This window comes from Olea europaea, chromosome 11, assembly GCF_002742605.1.
Source record: "Olea europaea var. sylvestris chromosome 11, O_europaea_v1, whole genome shotgun sequence".
NCBI classification, from domain to species: domain Eukaryota; kingdom Viridiplantae; phylum Streptophyta; class Magnoliopsida; order Lamiales; family Oleaceae; genus Olea; species Olea europaea.
This window is the reverse complement of record NC_036247.1, coordinates 4535972-4553849: the sequence shown is the minus strand read 5'-3', so window position 1 is coordinate 4553849 and position 17878 is coordinate 4535972. Positions and strand designations below refer to the sequence as shown.

The following is a 17878-nucleotide window of genomic DNA, read 5'->3' as shown; positions in this document are numbered from 1 at the left end:
TATGTATGATATAAACTTTGGAGAGCAAAAATTTTAAAGCGCTATTTCAGTAGCATTATGAACCTAACTTCTCCGAGGAATTTCCTTTAGAACGATAATAATCTCAAGGGCTGGATCCCTACTGTGTTTTTTACTAGTTCGCCTCAGCTTCGAAATCTTAGCGTGTCTTATAAAATCTGTGATCTGTCTGGTCCTATACCGGTTTTTCCAGCAAGGGTGAAATTTAGCTTACTATGAAAAATTGTTTCTTGGTAAGAATGTGAGTGATAATGGAAGCTCCTCAGACTAAAATGGGCTATACAGTTCCTGGCTTTTATGAACTGTTGAAAATGGGCTATTAATTCATAGATATCAAGATATTATGAACAGTTTGAACAAGCCCTCCAAGATGAAACAGAAATCGTCTTCATAGCAAATCAAAAATGATGTTCTACAAGGTAAGCAAGCCATTACTGACCGACTTCGAACCTAATGCAGTAATCCCTTGAGCTCGGATGCAGGATGCTAACAGGGCGCCTCAAAGTGGTTGACCTTTCTTTCGCCTGTATGTCTTGTCAAATATGCCCATCATCTCTGTTTCTCTCTTTATTTATTTATTCCATTTTAACGATGCGTGTATGTATCTCACTGTAAATTATGAAGAGTTGATTAACGTGTAAATTGTGCTAAAGATGTTCTAAATACTGGAGTTGAAATGTTTTAAAAAAATAAAAATAAAAAATGTCATTATGTCTATACAACCTAAACGCTTGTTAATTCCTTTAAAGAAAGAATTGCATGATTTTTTTATTTGAAAGTTTGATATTTTTAAACAACAGATTTTCCTGTTAAGTTCTAAGATTTTCATCTGGCTATTCAGCAGCAATTTGAATTTCTTCCACTGAAAGTTCACATTATTAGAAATAATAATCAGATGAAGTTTATAGATGTTTATTTCGACCAGTCTTACCTATTCCGCTTTTGCTTCAAAGGATTTCAGTGTCAACAGTCGACCACTTCAGTCATTGTCTGTGAGCTCGGGGTGAGGGAGGATCCCCGTGTGGCACGAAAAATGAGAAATGGATGCGAAACCTAATTGTTAATCTTTACTGAAGATAAAGGCAAATTCATGATCCCGCTGCTCTGGATAACAAAGTCAAGCACAGATACTCGAGATAATGCAAGAAAACAATGTTATGTTGAATAAGAACTCTTATCTTTAACCAAACATATGAAACTTCACGGCTCACGCTGTCATATATACAGAGAAAGCGAGCGAGCTCTATTGTATCATCCATACACAACCATTCTAACCTTCAAATAATACTTATATATTCTCTTTGCTTTATCTACAATCTCGTTTTCCACTTACCGTTCTACTTCTACCTGTCGTAAGGAAATTCTGAGTCACTCTCAGTCACTTTGAAGGGCTGGGGATGTTGACCGGAGCAGTAGAGATTCCACATCTTGAAATAAGAACGCTCCAAATTCCTCACCTGGAAACAAGAAAAGGAAAAAAGAAGATAACACAATCTGTGCATCCATAGCAGATTCGTAAGAAAATGAATATGTAACATCACTCACCCAGCGTGCTGTATCAAATAGAGGGCAAGTTAAACGTGCGGCCTTGAGCCTGTTAGTAAGATCTTGGAGTTTCGTGCGATTCAGTGCCAGTGATACTGCCTTCTCTTCATAATCTTTCATACTGTCAGAATAAAAGTTGATGTAGCTAAGCAATAGGAAATAGAAAAGCAAGTTGCTAACCAAATAGAAGGAACATAGAAAATAACAGTATTGAATGAAACAAGGATGAAATTATTATGTGAAGGAAACATGACTGGAAGACGATGAAAAGAAAATATACAGGACTGATACTGACACAGTAACTGAAAACATTTTTTTTTTTTTTTTTTACCAATCAATTAAGAAGAGAAACATTCAGCTCTAATCTTATTTGAAAAGGGAACTACTTCACCAACCGATTATACAAGTCGTTGGTTGTTCCAAAATAACATTTCCTTTCATAACTGAATCTTTTACCTTCACAATAACATAGTATTCCATTTCAGACTATTTCATTAGCTTTTAGATAACTAAAAAGAATCAAATGAAATTACACTCTTCTAGCTATTTCACCCACCGAAAGGTATATCAGAATATGCTGCTTCATAGTTGCAATTTGATAGGACTATATATTTTTTCCTCTAATATGCATATATACCACTGGAAAAATATTCATAGACACGGTCCAAGATCGACCAACATAATATAACCAGAAGCTATGCCTATTACCAAAAACGACCTCAACCAAAAGGCTAGCATCAAAAGCTATAAAAGACTCTCATTAGGCTTTGAAGCTATACATGACCTCAAAGTACCAGCTGATACAACAGGTTATCCATCAGAATCAAAACTGTAGGCCTATCCAATGTCATTTTATTCCATGACGAGTCCTATGAGCAACTAAATCAAAGCATATGAATGCAAAAATGACAAAAAACACCTTGAAAACTACTTTCAATACATGTTCCCTTCTGGTTGTAGATTTGGTCAGTTTTGCATCAGCATAACATCTAATATTTAGCGCATTTGCATTAGGATGCTGACCATATAAGTTTTTGAGCATCTCTATGTCAAATTTTTTTTGTTTCCGATTATTGAGTTCAATAAAGCATGGAGTATGATAAATTGCATCATCTGATAACTCAAAATACCTACCTACTGGCAATCATCTCTTCCCCAACTCCTGTAGCCAAACACAGTGAACCAGCGACTCTGGTTGCCATTTTCTCAAGGGGAAGGGTAATCATTGGCAGACCTGCCCATAAAATATCCGTTCCAGTGGTATGTGCATTGCACAGTGGCCTGTTTAATAAAGAAATTACATAAAAATATTGATCAAACCGTAAATTTTTTAAAGGTTCTAATGGAAACTGAAGTTCAGGGTATACATACGTGTCAAGAAAGAGGTCTGCTAATGCACTACGTCGGATGTGTTCCTGTTTCATTGCTACATCAGTGAAAATTATTTGGTTCAGTTGCACACCCTGTGCAGCAGCATCTGTACAATTAAAGAAAAGCTTAATCAACCAAGTATATTCTATCCGAAAACTAGATGGGTAATCCCTTACTAATTAAGGGGGAAAAAATCCTTCTATAAATGTGCCATGCCAAATTAAACAGCATACATGCACGAAGCCTCATCTCCCCTGCAGCTGGAAATCTAAGAAGCCAAAGTGCACTATTTGGCACACGTTTAAGAATGTTGCACCTGCTCAAGTAAAAGCACACTCAGCATCAGCATGGAGTTTTCAATTACCATATCATCCATGTCAAAACCGAGCCCAAATTTACCAGGTAATAAATATCTCAGGGTCCATCTTGTAAAGCTGATTGAAACAAGCAAATATAAATTTGTCCTCTGGCAGTCCATAATCTGATCGCTTATGTTGGCAATTTGGGTCTAGTACATCTTGATTTTTCTAAACAGCATATAACAGAATGAACTCATCAGTATGAGTTGAAATTTGAGACTTGGAAACTTAAAAGGTTTATGTGCTTCAGATATACCTGTTTATAATCATTTACAAAATAGCAATGTGGAAGATGAACAAGCTTCTCAGAATATATATTGGAGTACTGCATAGGCGAAACAAACTGCCAAAAAAAAGTATAAATGATCCAAGTTGACAATGAAGGTACATGAAGCAAAAATCTTGAAGAAAAAAGTATATTACCTCATCAGTGACCAAATAATGTATGTAGGTTGCCCCTGTGGTTCCAGGAAATCCCATATATGAAACCTGAATTGGAGCAGGCTGCATTGCAAATATTTCATTTCTTGCCCCCTTGAAAAAACAATGAGTAAAACCAAAGATTAGAACTACCATACATTTGACGAATAATTGGATGAATATCCTAACGAATTAAAATCCATAAGCAGCAAGCACTACAGAAACTAATTACAATGTCATTAAGGTCTCCCAGATGTCACAGAACCTTTTTCTATCACCACGCCAAATTATGTGAAAACACAGGTATGACAATCAAACAATGCCCCAAAAACATTATAAAAACATGGTACCTTAGTGTAACCATTTAAGTTAATGAGAATTTGTATTTGATCCTCATTAATCAACCTTGCAATCATATCAGAAGACATAGATGACACGTCTAAAAAGTGCTCAGCTTCTGACTGGATTCGGAGCCTCCATTCAGTACCATCATTTGGACTTAAAGCATAGCAGAACACCTACAAAAAAAGCATCTAATTTACACCAAATAAACAAGAAGGTAAAGATTTTAATCAATAACATGTGCAGATGTATAACAGTCAAAATTCTCAAACCTCAACATTTCCTTTGTCATGCATGCCAAATATTGAGCCCATGAGGTGTGACAGGGGGTGGTTACCAAAGTCACTGCTCACATATCTAAGAGAAACATAACACTGGTTAAAAACATATTTTCTATTTTTGTTTGTTCTCAACTGGAAAAGGAAAAAGGTTAAAAAGTATTCATTACCCAACCCTCAACCGGTCATTCCTGCCCCCACCCTTTATTGGTAATGGAGGGGGATGCTTAAAAGGAGGAAGTGAAAAACGGGCTGCTATTACTGAACAGTGTGCAGCATACTTGCGACTGCACATACAAGACATTTGGCAAGTTATTCAAGAATACTATTAAATACTACTCATATATATTAAAAGTCACCTTTCTCACCTAATTTCAAGAGCAAGCATGGGGTCAAGAGGATAAGCTATTGCATGGAAAGGCTGCACACTTGGGATAACTGACATCTAAAATGAAATAAAAGATGACACAAGCTTTATTGATAAAGATAAATCAGATCCTATACTTTGAATAAGGTTGATGAATATATGGGTATATGGTCATCAAAAATGTGTAATATTAGGAAACCTTAATCTGTCTCCGAAGTATCCCTTCAACGTCAATAAACATCTTCTCCCGATCATCCCAGTTGCAAACACACTGAAAAAAATTGAAACTAGAAAATGTCACTGAAAGAAACTTCCACCAAAATATAAACCACCACAAAACCTACAAAACACAGCATCCCTAATAATAACTGCTCGAGAAACATGAAAATGAACTGACGGCTGTATAAATGACAATTAGGTCAAGATAGTTTTCAAGCTCACAATGAGTCAAACTGAACAACCATGATTTGTGAGAGGCCCCTGAAATATATGCAAGTATAGGTAAACTAGCATGTCCTAAACTGCTGGATGCATAAAAAGATGACCATAATGCAAAACAGGTTCACTTTCCTCAAAATCTCTGTCGTCTAAATTTGCATTTGTAGCACTAAAACATATCAATATGGAATATCATCTATCTAATGAGAAAATTGCTATCATAAGAATGAAACTTAAACAAATCCCTCATGTTACACCAAACGAGCTTCCCCCGAAGAAAATTTTAACATTTTCTCTCAAACTTGTGGCATTTTAAAGACTTCAACTACAAGTGGACCTTGTCAGATTTCATATAAATATCTTGATGAGGGAGCCATTGTATCCTGTCAGTTTTTCGAAATTTTTCATTAACATGCAACTCTTTTTACAAGTTTCTCCACAATGTTGATCTCCGTGATGCGGGCGTAAGCCTCAAGGCAATTTGAGGTGTAAATCTCAAGATTGAACAAAAAAAATTCAAAAGAATATTAAAATACAAAAATATGCATATACCAAGAACCCTATCAAAAATCGATAATAATGCTAATTAACAAAATAAAGTCTAACTTGCAAACACACGTAAAATAGAGCAAGAATATAGAAAATATAAGTTTTCACACTAGTAATGATGTAACCTATTATGACTACTTAGATATTCCTTATATCATCACTACTAATATGTTCTTTAAGAGAATCATTATCATCATCCTCATCCTCATTATAAGTTTCTTTTCATTCTTTGTCATCATCCTCCAATTACAACCACTACCTCCGTCCCATAAAAATAGGCTTGTTTTTATTTCACACATTATGAAAATATAATTAATATAGTTGAGAAAATATATTTTTCTGACGTTTTTCTTAATATACTCCTACATTAATTAATGATTTAAATAGAAAATTTATATTTGTTAATAACAAGGTTTAAAAGGGGCATATCAGAAAACCAAAAAATATCTCTACTTATTGAAATAAAGTGGCCTATAATTTGGAACACAAAAAAGGAAATCAAGCCTATCTTTAGGGGGACGGAGGAAGTACTAATTATCCTTGCCATCTTTCCTTGTTTGTAGGTAGAAAAAACAAAATAAAAGAATTAGTAAAATATTTTAAGTTATAAAGAATAACTCGACAAGTTAACGCCAGTAATTAAATGTTTGAAAAATACTAGGCAAATGGGTGAACACCTTAGTTGGCTAAGTCATAAAGAATAACTCAAAAAGTTTATGCCAGTAATTAAATGTTTGACAAATACATGGCAAATGTGTGAACACCTTAGTTGGCTTGAGGCAAAGCATTGCTAAAGTCAAGGAATAAATCTCACAAATGGCCTTAAAGGTGCGGGTGTTAAAGGCATTTTATGATAGCCTCAAAATTCGAGGCATAAGCCTCAAATAGTGTTTAAAAACCATGGCATGTAGTTCATAGAATTTCAAGTTTAAGTTATGGGTAAATCTTCTTTCATTATATAGCTTCGGTGGCACTTCAAGTTTAAGATATGGGTAAATCTCTTTTATTAGAAAGCTTGGGTGGGACAGTCATCATTTGAGCTAGCCACTGATATTTTCGGCAGTGTCAAATGGTTTCTTCAATGGACCTTTCAGTCGCACATTTTATGGGAGAATGGGCTGGAAAAGGACGTGTAGGCTGCAGAGCCGGATATTTTTTGCAACTTTTTTTCTGTTACTTGTTTAAAAACCAAAATAAATAAAATAAAATAAAAAAGCAAAAAGCAAACTGTGGGCCTGGGAGAAGCAACTACTTCCTGTTCTGAACAGGACCACATTTACAGTCCTAGTTTCAGGTCCTAATTGGTAGTTGGAAGTTATTCATAGCCCTCTTGGTGTGAAGAATAAAATTAATGTCATTCGATTAGAATGCCAGAAGAGGCCAAATTCTAGGGTAATTACAAGCATGAGAATCTTCAGGGAGAATTTGGTTTCTTGTAAGTTCAACAGGTTCTTGGTCTCCAAAGATGGGAGGAGTTTTTTTAAGAGCTCAGCATTGATATGGGTTCAAGAGTAATTTCTGATTATCCTAGTGATATGGGGCCCAATTCCTATCTGTTTGACTGGTTCGAAAACAAGTGACCGCGACATCTGAACTACAGAGAAAATTTCATAAATTTGAAAAATAATAACAAAACTTTGGCATTTGCAGCTCGGGAAAGGCAATATGGCATCGAGGTTGAAGGTTCTATAAGAATGAGAGCAACAATTTCTGATGACCTTTCTGAACCACACGAGTGTAAATAAAATAAGAACAGCATACATTTCCAGATAACCTTTCTGAACCACGAGTGTAATAAAATAAGAACAGCATACATTTCCAGATATTCTGAAAGACAGCGCGCAATTATTTAAAATTCTCTGATCTACAACATTTCTTGTATACTTCTAAACCATGTGAGTGTACCTCATATTTCAAGAAAAATGGAGACAAATAACTGTAAATCGTAGATGTACCTGTAAAGTGTGAAGAAGGTTACAGGTTGCTTCTGGAAAGTCAGGACGCAGCATCAATGCATGATTGTAGCTTTTAATGGCTGCCTCCACAAGACCACTACAGGTAGCCAATTGAAGTAATTGAAGCACACTCAAATTGCGCATGCAGCATACGAATCCACCAAAAATAGGTTCCAAAACTTCTAAAAGAACGCATGATAACATACCTGTCCTTATAAGCTGAAGCCAAATTTGCATGTGCCTCGGCCATGGTTGGCCGGACGGCAATAGCATGTACATAGTCTTGAATTGCCTCATTAACTCTTCCAATTTCCTTGTAAGTGTTACCTCGATTAACAAGACCATCTGCTGCCATTGGATCAATTCTGAGGACCTCATTGTAGCAAGATATAGCATCCCCATAATTACCCTGTCATTCACATGAACACAAAAATGTTTGCAGCTTCCAGATTAAAATCTTCTGAATTAAGAGCATCACAGAAGAACTTCCTTTATACAAGTTATTTCTAACTTAGTCTGCACCACAATTCATAATTTGAGGGTCACATCATACCTGTTGTTTATATATTATAGCTAAGTTGCTAAAAGGAGCAGAGAGCCCTGTCGTGACGGATAAAGTTGCCTTGTAGCATTGAGCAGCAGCATTCATCATGTTCCTTTACAAAAATAAACAGAATACTTGAAGACCAACATCGATACAAATGCAAATGAAGATAACACCCGGATAGAAACATAAAATTGACATTAATCATCATGTGTCCTCAACATACCACTCCATATAAATATTTCCAAGATTGGTGAGTGCTTGAGGATGACTAGGTTGAAGAGACAAGCATTGCTTCATAAACCAACAAAATAAGGATCAGACAAAGAAGGCAAAAGTTAAGTAGAAAAACCAAGCACTCGATCACAATGAAGAGAAATTACGCGATAGCAGTTGATTGCTTCCTCAACTCTTCCAGAATCTTTCAATGCATTACCCTACCCGACCATCATAGCCCAAAAAAATAATAATAATCTCAGATTTTGTGAATAAGAGCACAGATCAGACTAATGTATTATCCAAGAATAAATTATTGGACAAAGTAATATCAAACATATTTTAGAAGGAGATGAAAGAGCAACCAGGTTATTGTATGCCTCCAAAAATCCAGCATCACAAGCAATAGCTCGCTTGTAGTGGACTATTGCCATATCAAGGTTGCTTTGCTCATAGTATATACTAGCCAAGTTGCCTGCAAAAGATGTTCCACATTATCATCACAAACACAGTAAAAAGTTCAGTGACATGCAGTACTTTCAAGTTGACAATTGGAAGTCCTTGGGAATGTCGAGTAACACAATTGTAATAGTATGCAGGGTGGAACAGATCAGGAGCTCTAGATTCCTACAAGGGGATAATAGCTAGGGAGCAACATTCTAATCTAATTAAAACTCCTATTCTAATTAATAAAGAAACTATAGTTCTAATAAAATCTAATTCCTATTACAAGAAAACTAGATTGAAAATAAACTTCTAAAAAAGATAAAACATATTAGTAGTGGGAAATCAACTATAGTTGTGATGTACTACATCAGAAATACATTAGAATTCTGGCTTTTAAACATGAGAAAATTGACTAGAATAACTAGACATTTAGGTGAAATTATTCCATAGGCCTTTCCTACAATGATTTAGTCGTATAAATTGCATTCTTTGAATTCGTCAACAAAATATCTTTTAGATTAGATAATACTATTGAACTGTAAACATTCATTCATCTAGATAAAGCAGAAGATACATAATTATAGTATTTACTACTTAGTAGAAATTGAATTACAATCCCTGTTGGTTTGATACTCTTAACTTTATTACTATATTATAAAACTTGACATTGTACACTTGCAGTATAAATCATGTTGTAGAAAACGCGTGGCATTAGTGCATGAAAAAATTAAATAAGCCAATGTAGTATAAAAGCTCTACAAAAATACTCACCAAAAGCCATAGCATAGTCAGGTCGTGATTGCAGAGCACGTTGATAACAAACAATAGCATCTTGAGGCATTCCCAAAGCCTGGAAAATGCAAAGAAAATCTTGTTTTTCTACACACTCTTTCGCCGGCATTTGCGGCTTCTCAACCTTATTAGCTCAAAACGTGTGATCTTACCTTGTAAACATTTCCCAAATTCAGATAGGCATCTGAGAAGTTAGGTTCCAACTTGACTGCTTCCTGAAAATAGAACGAAGTGCACATAACTAAGCATGCACGAGCACCCCAGCTCAACCATGTTCGAGTAAGATAAACAAAAACAAATCAAATTATCAGCAGCAAAGCCAATGTGAACTTAAATGAATCATGATCAAGAATATGGGTTCACACCTTGTAGTACTGCAGAGCCTTGTTAAGATCACCTGCATCCATGAAAAGGCCAGCAAGATTGGACCATGCAACAGCAAAAGTAGGTTGTATGCGGAGAGCCTCGATATAGCAATTGTACGCCTAGCCAAATAATATGCTCAAAACAATTTAAAAGCATATATGACTAAGAAATTCGCAATGAGGATTTGAACTTGGTTAGCGCACAGGCAGCAAGCTAATGAAGCAATTTTATAAAATATGGAAGATCTTTCAGAACAAATTGCCTATAAACAAGTCCTAATTACCAGTTAAAAAAAGGATAACCCAATCAGGATAATTATCTTAGCGTCAATAATTAGCAGGCCTTCATGACTATTAGACAATTTTACTCAATTTCCATGCTCAACATTAATTCTGGCATATTATGCGTAAGCGAGGGAGGATCGTCAAAAAGTTGAACCATTTTAACACTATACACTGCACCAAGAAAAATTAAAACAGAAGGTTAAACAAACGCGAAGTGGAGTTCACTGGCAACTTACATCTTGCATTAATCCTTGAACTTTCATCAGATTTCCAAGGTTACTATGAGCATCAACCTAGATCAGAGGTCAAAGTTAAAGAAAAGAAGATAGAAAAGCAACATATACTGGTAAAATAGATAAATAATGAAAAAGTAGAACTTACCAAAGAAGGATTCAACTCAAGAGCCTGACGGCAACATTGAGCTGCCTCATTAAGCCTTCCTTTCCGCATGTAAGCACTAGCTAAGTTTGACCATGCATCAGAAAAATTAGGGCGAAGCTGCATTGCATATATTGAAATTCAGTTATTTGTCCAAAACCACATAAGACAGAGCTCCACTCTTCCACCCCCACCCCCTTCTCTTTTTTGTATTTCATTTCTTTTCTTTGATAGGAAAACAAAACGGATTGCTAAGATGACAAATGTGCTAAACATTGGCACTCCTATACAATAAGATATTAAATCAAATGACCACTAAATCCACTGAATTGCATCGTAAAATTACTTGTCAGAGCATTAATCCCTCTTCAGAAAAAAAATGCAGGACCAAAATATCTTTAAGCAAGTCAGATTTGCAACAACTTTAATGGTGTAGCGATCAAATTTTGCTAAATCTTTCTCATTTATACTGGATAGGAAAGTAGGCATAAACAATCTTATATTTGAAACAGTAGCTCATCCTCGTGAAACTGAAGATTAAGAAAACTAGGATTACAAGATCTATAATAACAAACAGACCTCAATAGCAATCAAGTAATAGCGAATTGCAACATCACTATTGCCTTTCTCCTGTTGCAAAGAAAAAGAGAGACCTTATATCACACATTAAAATTAAGCCCCTGTTTGAAACCATAAAAAGAGACTTGGGGGAAAATGAGTTTTGGACTAGTGAGTTTTTGGAAAATGTGTGATTGAAAAGTATGAATAATTTTTAGATTTTTAGATTTACGTGCAAAATATTTTATTGAGAGAATGTTGTGGTTGAAAATGAGTTTGACAAAAAAGGGTTGTTTTAATGGTTGCCAAACAGGGGCTAAATAAGAAGAAATCACCACCAAAATGCATTATAAGAAGATACCTTCCAAGCATTGGCCATATTTCCATAGCACTCCGCAAAATTTGGATTAATTTGGAGAGCTTCTTCGTTCTTTGCGATGCACATATCAAAATCACGTAACTAAAACAAAAACAAAAACAAAAAAGTCAGTCTTATTACTTCACATGATCATAAATCTTTTTCACAGTCTGAAGTAAAAAGATGGCAACAACCAGACATAAAAAATATAAACAGAAAGATATTGTGTGCATGAACAAAAAGAACCTGAAAATAAATTGCACCCAACAAAAGAAGGTTATCAGTGCGACGTGGATCTCTCTCATAAACATTCTTGCTATGTGTTAGTGCATGCTTATAGTTTCCAGATTTGTAGTGCTGATGAGCAAGATTCAAGAGGATGTCCTCGTCAACTGCAGCATGAGAGAGAGAGAAACTTTAGCAATGTAAAACACCATCCAACATCATAAAAATCTTTTTCAACACCATTAAAATCAATCACTGTTAAATTTTCTTCTGAACATAATCGCTCATATTTCAACACCATATCATTTTCATAATCAAAATGCCTGAGCCCAATTCCCCGGTAATAATGCAAAGCCAAGGCATTGCACTAGCGAGTTAATGTTCCTCTCCCTAAAAATTATTTGATTAGCAACAGAACCAGTCTCACAACTACACACAGATTCACGACATAGTAGAAAACCCTAAAAGACTCAAACTGATCAAAAAAGATACGCACAATCTAAAGAGATTCTAACTGAAAAAATAATTTAACACTGAAATAAAAAGCCTTCCATTGAAGAAAAGACCTAAAATTTCCAGGTCAAGTTTCAGAAATCTCATGCTCCTCAATTCAATTACCTGAATTCAAAACTAGGACCAAATACAAATAATTTAGGAATTAAAACATCATTTAATTGTTCAACAGTTCTCGATCACAAATCATCATAAAATCTAAAAAATAAAAAATAAAATTAATACTTTCAGTAAAAAAATGCAACAAAACATCACCAATCCCACTTCAATTCAAAACCATAAATTTCCTAAGACATGAATTAACCACAAAACCAGCATCTTCCATTAAAAATATCCCTTCATACTTGTCAAACTTACCGAAATCAGCACTTCTAAACTGAATAATTAAAAAATAATAATTAATTTCAAAAAAATAATAACCTTCAGAAGAAAGCTCGCGCTTAATATTTCCATCTGCTATGGCCGAGGACGATTCTTTTCGGTGGTGATCACCGGCCACGACATTGTACGGAACCCTAGCAACCTGCTGCATCTGGCGCAGATTCAAATTGTACTGCCGCGGCTCGCTCTGCAACGAGAGCATGCTTTGATTCTTGAATTATCAATTCTTCAATCCAAAGTAGAAAATCCACCGGAGGATCGCAGAAAATAGGAGTAAGTAAAAGGGAAATAACTTCAGAGGATATTCAGGGGTATTGGAATTGGTTTATACTCATTTGTTAGATTCCTCGGCGATAGAATAGTCAAAAAGAACAAAATAAAAATCCGTTTGTTTCTATGTCCACCTGTCGGTTACTAATCAAATTTGTAAATAGTTTATAAAAATAAATTAATCGACATATTTTCAGCCACACAAATCACATACTAACGAATTTTCTAATGCAGCGAATTCTTTTCAAAAATAACTGCAAAAAAATACTGAACGAGTACGGTTATGATTTAGTGTCTGATTGGTTCCTATTCTTTTCTCATTAAAATGAAAAATATGATCGTTATTCATCGTATCAAGTCACAAAATTTGAATTTCTATCTCTTATGTGGGGATCATAACGACTGTATTTTTCATTCTCATTCTTCCAAAAATAAGAAACAAACGAAGACTTAATCATTAATTAACCATATCAATCTTATTTAACACCCATTTAGCCCTCGTTAAATTTCATTTCATTTTTCTCTCTTCTATTTTCAACCACACAATCTTTCATAATATAATATTATACGTAAATCAAAAAAATTTCCTTTTTTTTTCAACCACTCATTTTTCAAAAAATACTATTCCTCCCATTACTTTTTCAAAAAATGGGGACCAAACAGGGGCTTAGTAAGTTTTTAGGAATTGAAGAGAATATTTAGAAGTTAAGAGAACGCATAGGCTAAATAAGATTTTAATTCTTAGCCCGTATTTGATATCGATTAAAATTCAAATTTTAATATGAGTCAAAATCAATAATCAATTTTAATCACATATTTTATGGATCCCACAACTTTTTAACTACACATTCCATCAATTTTTTATTAAAATTTACTAAAAATCTAATTTTAATCCTCACAAAATAGGGACTTAATTTTGAAGCCATTATATCAGCAGGAGCAACCTCCTTTTATAGGGGAATCATCTTATAGTTAAAATAAATATTTTATCGGTATTGAATTTATAACCAATCAGGTTTAATTTATCATTTTATGCTTGTTTATTAAACTTCTTATAAGCAAGTTCCAATAAGCGATCATAATGGGCGACCATGTATCCTTGCTGATCGGAGATTCTCGAGAGGTGGGACGAGATGAGGATTAAGGTCCCGTTTGTTTCTCATTTTTGGAAGAATGAGAATGAAAAATATAATCGTTACGGACCTCACAAAAGAGATAAAAATTCAAATTTGATAGTTTGATGTGATGAATAACGGTCATATTTTTCATTTTAATGATAAAAGAATAGGAAACAAACGGGGGCTAAATATCTTATTTTTATAACTTCTCTATTTACTTATGTCTTAATGATAATTAAAATATTAAAAAAGAGTCGGAAAGATTAGAGATCACGTTCCTTATTCCGGTCCTAACTCGTGAGAATTTTGATGTCCTAAAATAAGTATAATTTTTTTTCTTTACTTATTGAACTTAGGGTACGTTTGATTACAAATGTGGAATTGAATTGAATTGAAAACGAATTTCAAAAAAATTGAATTACCTATAAATTGTTTTCTTGAAAATTGTAAATTATTGTATTTGATTGGTATAATTTTTCAAGTGGAAAATGTTGAAATAAACGTGTTTTTGTGTTCGTTTGGTTTTGTTTTACATGAAAATTATCAATTAAAGGGATGAATTTTAGTGGTATTGGGGATGAAATTTGTTTCCATTGCCAACCAAAAAAAAACTCAAGAAAATTATCTATTTTTTGTGTTTGTTTGACTTTGTTTTACAAAGAAATTACCAATTAAAAAAATATTTTTTTTACAATTATTCTTAGAATTTGTTTCCATTGTCAAAAATAAATAAATAAAAATAAACGAAAAACAAAAATTGCTACAGTATTTTGGGAAAATGAATTCTGACCATTCTCGTTTGGTGAGAATTCGTTTTCCTCAAGAAAATTTTTGTCAATCAAACACCAAAAGAATGAGAAAATGAAATTTCATTTTTCATGGAATTGATGTGCAATCAAACACTACCTTACTGAAAAATAAGATAATTATTCTATAAATATATATATTTATCTTATGATATAACGCGGCATGGCTATCAATTGACTAATTTTCATCGATTCAAAGGATGATATGTGAAGAAATATGACGGTGGTAAAATTAAAATTAAAATTAAATTGAAGTTGAATGACATAAATTAAATTAATTAAAAATTAATATTTCAATGAAATTTACCCTCCAATTATTCCAATATGTGAGCAGGGTTTCTAGAAGGGTGATTTGAGGGTATTTCGGTAATTTAGGATTAGTCGCTGGGTTTTGTATACGGGCAACGTGCAGTGATGATTGGCGCAGGGGGATTAGAATTGACAGACACGTTTTATGAGTTGGCGGTGGTGAGAAACTTGGGGGGATGGATTTCTTTAGTCAATGTGGGAAATCAATTAACGGTAGACGCGTGTTTAACTTTAATGATTTGGTGGAGAACCAAATGGTGAAGGTGGCAACTTGGATTGGCTAGTCTGGCTTTTGGGATATTTGGCTTTGGGTTAGAATTTTAATTTATCTTTGAGAAAATCTCTTATCTGGCATCATCCTAGCTGAGATTAGAGTGGATGAATATATATTAAATAATTATGTTATTTGTACATAATAGAATACATAAAATGATGTAGAGGAAAAAAATTAATTATATTTTAAACTGACAAATGATAAAGTAACATGTAATATTATGTAACTCATTATATAAATCTTGATATACATCTAGCAAATTCTTAAGTTACAAAAATAATTCACAGTCAAGTTTCCGTCCGGATGTTTTAAGAATTTGAACAATCCATTAAACTTTTAGTATTTTACAAATTGAGTCGTTCGATTCATGTAATATTTGGAACTGAACCGGTTCATGTTCAGAAGGTTTGATTCCGGTAATAATGCTCATATGGTCTTCTATTTTTAAAAATCACTGCTTCTGAAACAATATCTATTGCGAACTTTATTTTTTCTTAATTTCAAATACAAATATTTAATACCAAATATAGAATAAGTACTGTCTCAATCTAATCAACATTATCCGATTCCTATTGTAGAAACTGATCATGAAAGTCGAAGACATGCGATCAAATGTGACAAACATAGCTGGTTCGAAAAAATTAATCTCTAGTTCAAATCCAAAAGTAGGATAATAGATAGTACTTAATGAATGAATTAAGTCTTATGTGCATGATTAGAATGTACCTCAAATGTTTAGATTCCACCCTCTTTGGCTATGTGATATGTAAATTGCCAAAAGCTCCAACTATTAAGATCTTAAAAATAAATAAAATAGAAAATGAAAATTTACAAGAGCATATGCACAGTTGGAGACAGCGCCGGAGTCAAAAATTAAATTGCAAAAGAAAAAAATCGAACATCTTTTTCTCTTGAACACTCATTTCTGATAAGTTGGCAATGAGAGAGATTGAAAGAAGAAAAAGAAATGGCGGGAAAATTATGTTGTATTCCAATCGAATGAAAATTAAAAATACAACTGGTATTTATATACAATTCAACTAACCAATTCAACAAAAAAGTGAAAGATACAAAAGACTTAAATAGCCTTGCACTGATCTTTCTCAATACACCCCCTCAAGATGGAGTTTGGATATTCAATACTCCCATCTTGCTTAACCACAATTGATATCGTGCTCCTCCTAAAGACTTCGTTAGCAAATCAGCCACTTGATCATGCGATGCCACATACAATATCTTCACCCCTCCTGCTTGTAGCTTATCCCTCATGAGATGGCAATCAATTTTTATGTGTTTCGTTCGTTTATGAAACACGGTGTTACTAGCTATGTGAATTGTAGACTCACTGTCACAAAATAATAACGATGCTTGAGTATGTGTAACACTCAAATCATTGAGAATGTTCTTCAGCCATCTCAATTTGCAAATCACAGTTGTCATGAAACGGCATTTTACTTCAGCAAAGGACCTCAAGAACGTATGCTGCTTCTTAGACTTCCAAGACACAAGTGAATTCCCCATAAATATGCAATAACCTGTGATGGATGTCCTTGTATCTAAGCATGTTGTTCAATCCGCGTCGCAAAACCCCTTGAGATGTAAATCAGATTTTCCTTCAAAAAACAATCCTTGTCCTAGTATGCCCTTTAGATACACGACGAGTTGCTTCTAGTTGTGGCTATTTTGGGGATTGAAGAAATTAGCTAAGAACCTGTACCGCATATGATAAATCAGCCTTGTTATCGTCAAGTATAAAAGTCTCCCCACTAGTCTTCAGTACATACTGGCGTCTTCAAGTGCATCCCCTTCATTCATACTCAGCTTTAGCACTTAATGAAGAGTTAATTGTTCGAATGGTCAGTGAACTTAGGTCCATGTCTTTGTTTGACCACTGAACTTTAAAATATCGAGTTTTGGTCAATGCACTTAGATCCATATCTTCGATTGCTCACTGAAATTTAAAATGTCAAGTTTTGGCCACTGAACTTTGAAAAATATTGTACATTACTCACTAAAATTTGAAAAATATTTTACATTATTAACTATAAACTCGATATTTTTCAAAATTCAACAGTTGTATTAGTGAGTAACGTACGACATATTCCAATGTTTAGTGTCCAAAATTTGACATTTTAAATTTCAGTGAGTAATCTAAAATATAGACCTAAATTCATTGATGAAAACTCAACAGTTTTCAAAGTTCAGTGGTCAAAACCTAACATTTTAAAGTTCAATGGTCAATCAAAGACATGGACCCAAATTTAGTGACCAAAACTCAACATTTTATAGTTCGGTGGCCAATCAAAGACATGAATCTAAGTTCAGTGGCCATTGAAATAATTAACTCCTTAATGAATGAATTAAGCCCTTGTTTGAGCCCCATTTTTTTTTTTTTTT

At 34.0% G+C, this 17878-nt stretch overlaps 1 protein-coding gene across 1 annotated transcript; it reads right to left on the bottom strand.

Moving 5' to 3' along the window:
- Positions 1-1127: 1127 nt before the first annotated feature.
- On the bottom strand, positions 1128-13056 carry LOC111403061 (probable UDP-N-acetylglucosamine--peptide N-acetylglucosaminyltransferase SEC). Its single transcript, XM_023031414.1, has 28 exons — positions 12744-13056; positions 11832-11977; positions 11589-11687; positions 11249-11299; positions 10673-10789; positions 10528-10584; positions 10007-10126; positions 9794-9856; positions 9621-9699; positions 8768-8877; positions 8570-8623; positions 8413-8480; positions 8196-8298; positions 7849-8051; positions 7643-7739; positions 4900-4971; positions 4702-4778; positions 4504-4620; positions 4328-4412; positions 4064-4231; positions 3717-3827; positions 3550-3636; positions 3334-3461; positions 3168-3250; positions 2935-3040; positions 2698-2844; positions 1564-1684; positions 1128-1475 (listed from the first exon to the last, which is right to left on the bottom strand). Exons 1-28 carry the CDS (start codon positions 12904-12906, stop codon positions 1362-1364), a joined length of 2946 nt encoding a protein of 981 aa, XP_022887182.1. The 5' UTR covers positions 12907-13056; the 3' UTR covers positions 1128-1361.
- Positions 13057-17878: the final 4822 nt, after the last annotated feature.

Coding starts and splice junctions, on each gene's coding strand:
- LOC111403061 (XM_023031414.1), bottom strand. CDS start 12,906: ATGCTCTCGTTGCAGAGCGAGCCGCGGCAGTACAATTTGAATCTGCGC. Junction 11,978..12,743: donor GCGCGAGCTTTCTTCTGAAG/GTTATTATTTTT, acceptor CTCATGCTGCAG/TTGACGAGGACATCCTCTTG. Junction 9,700..9,793: donor ATTTGGGAAATGTTTACAAG/GTAAGATCACAC, acceptor TGCATTTTCCAG/GCTTTGGGAATGCCTCAAGA.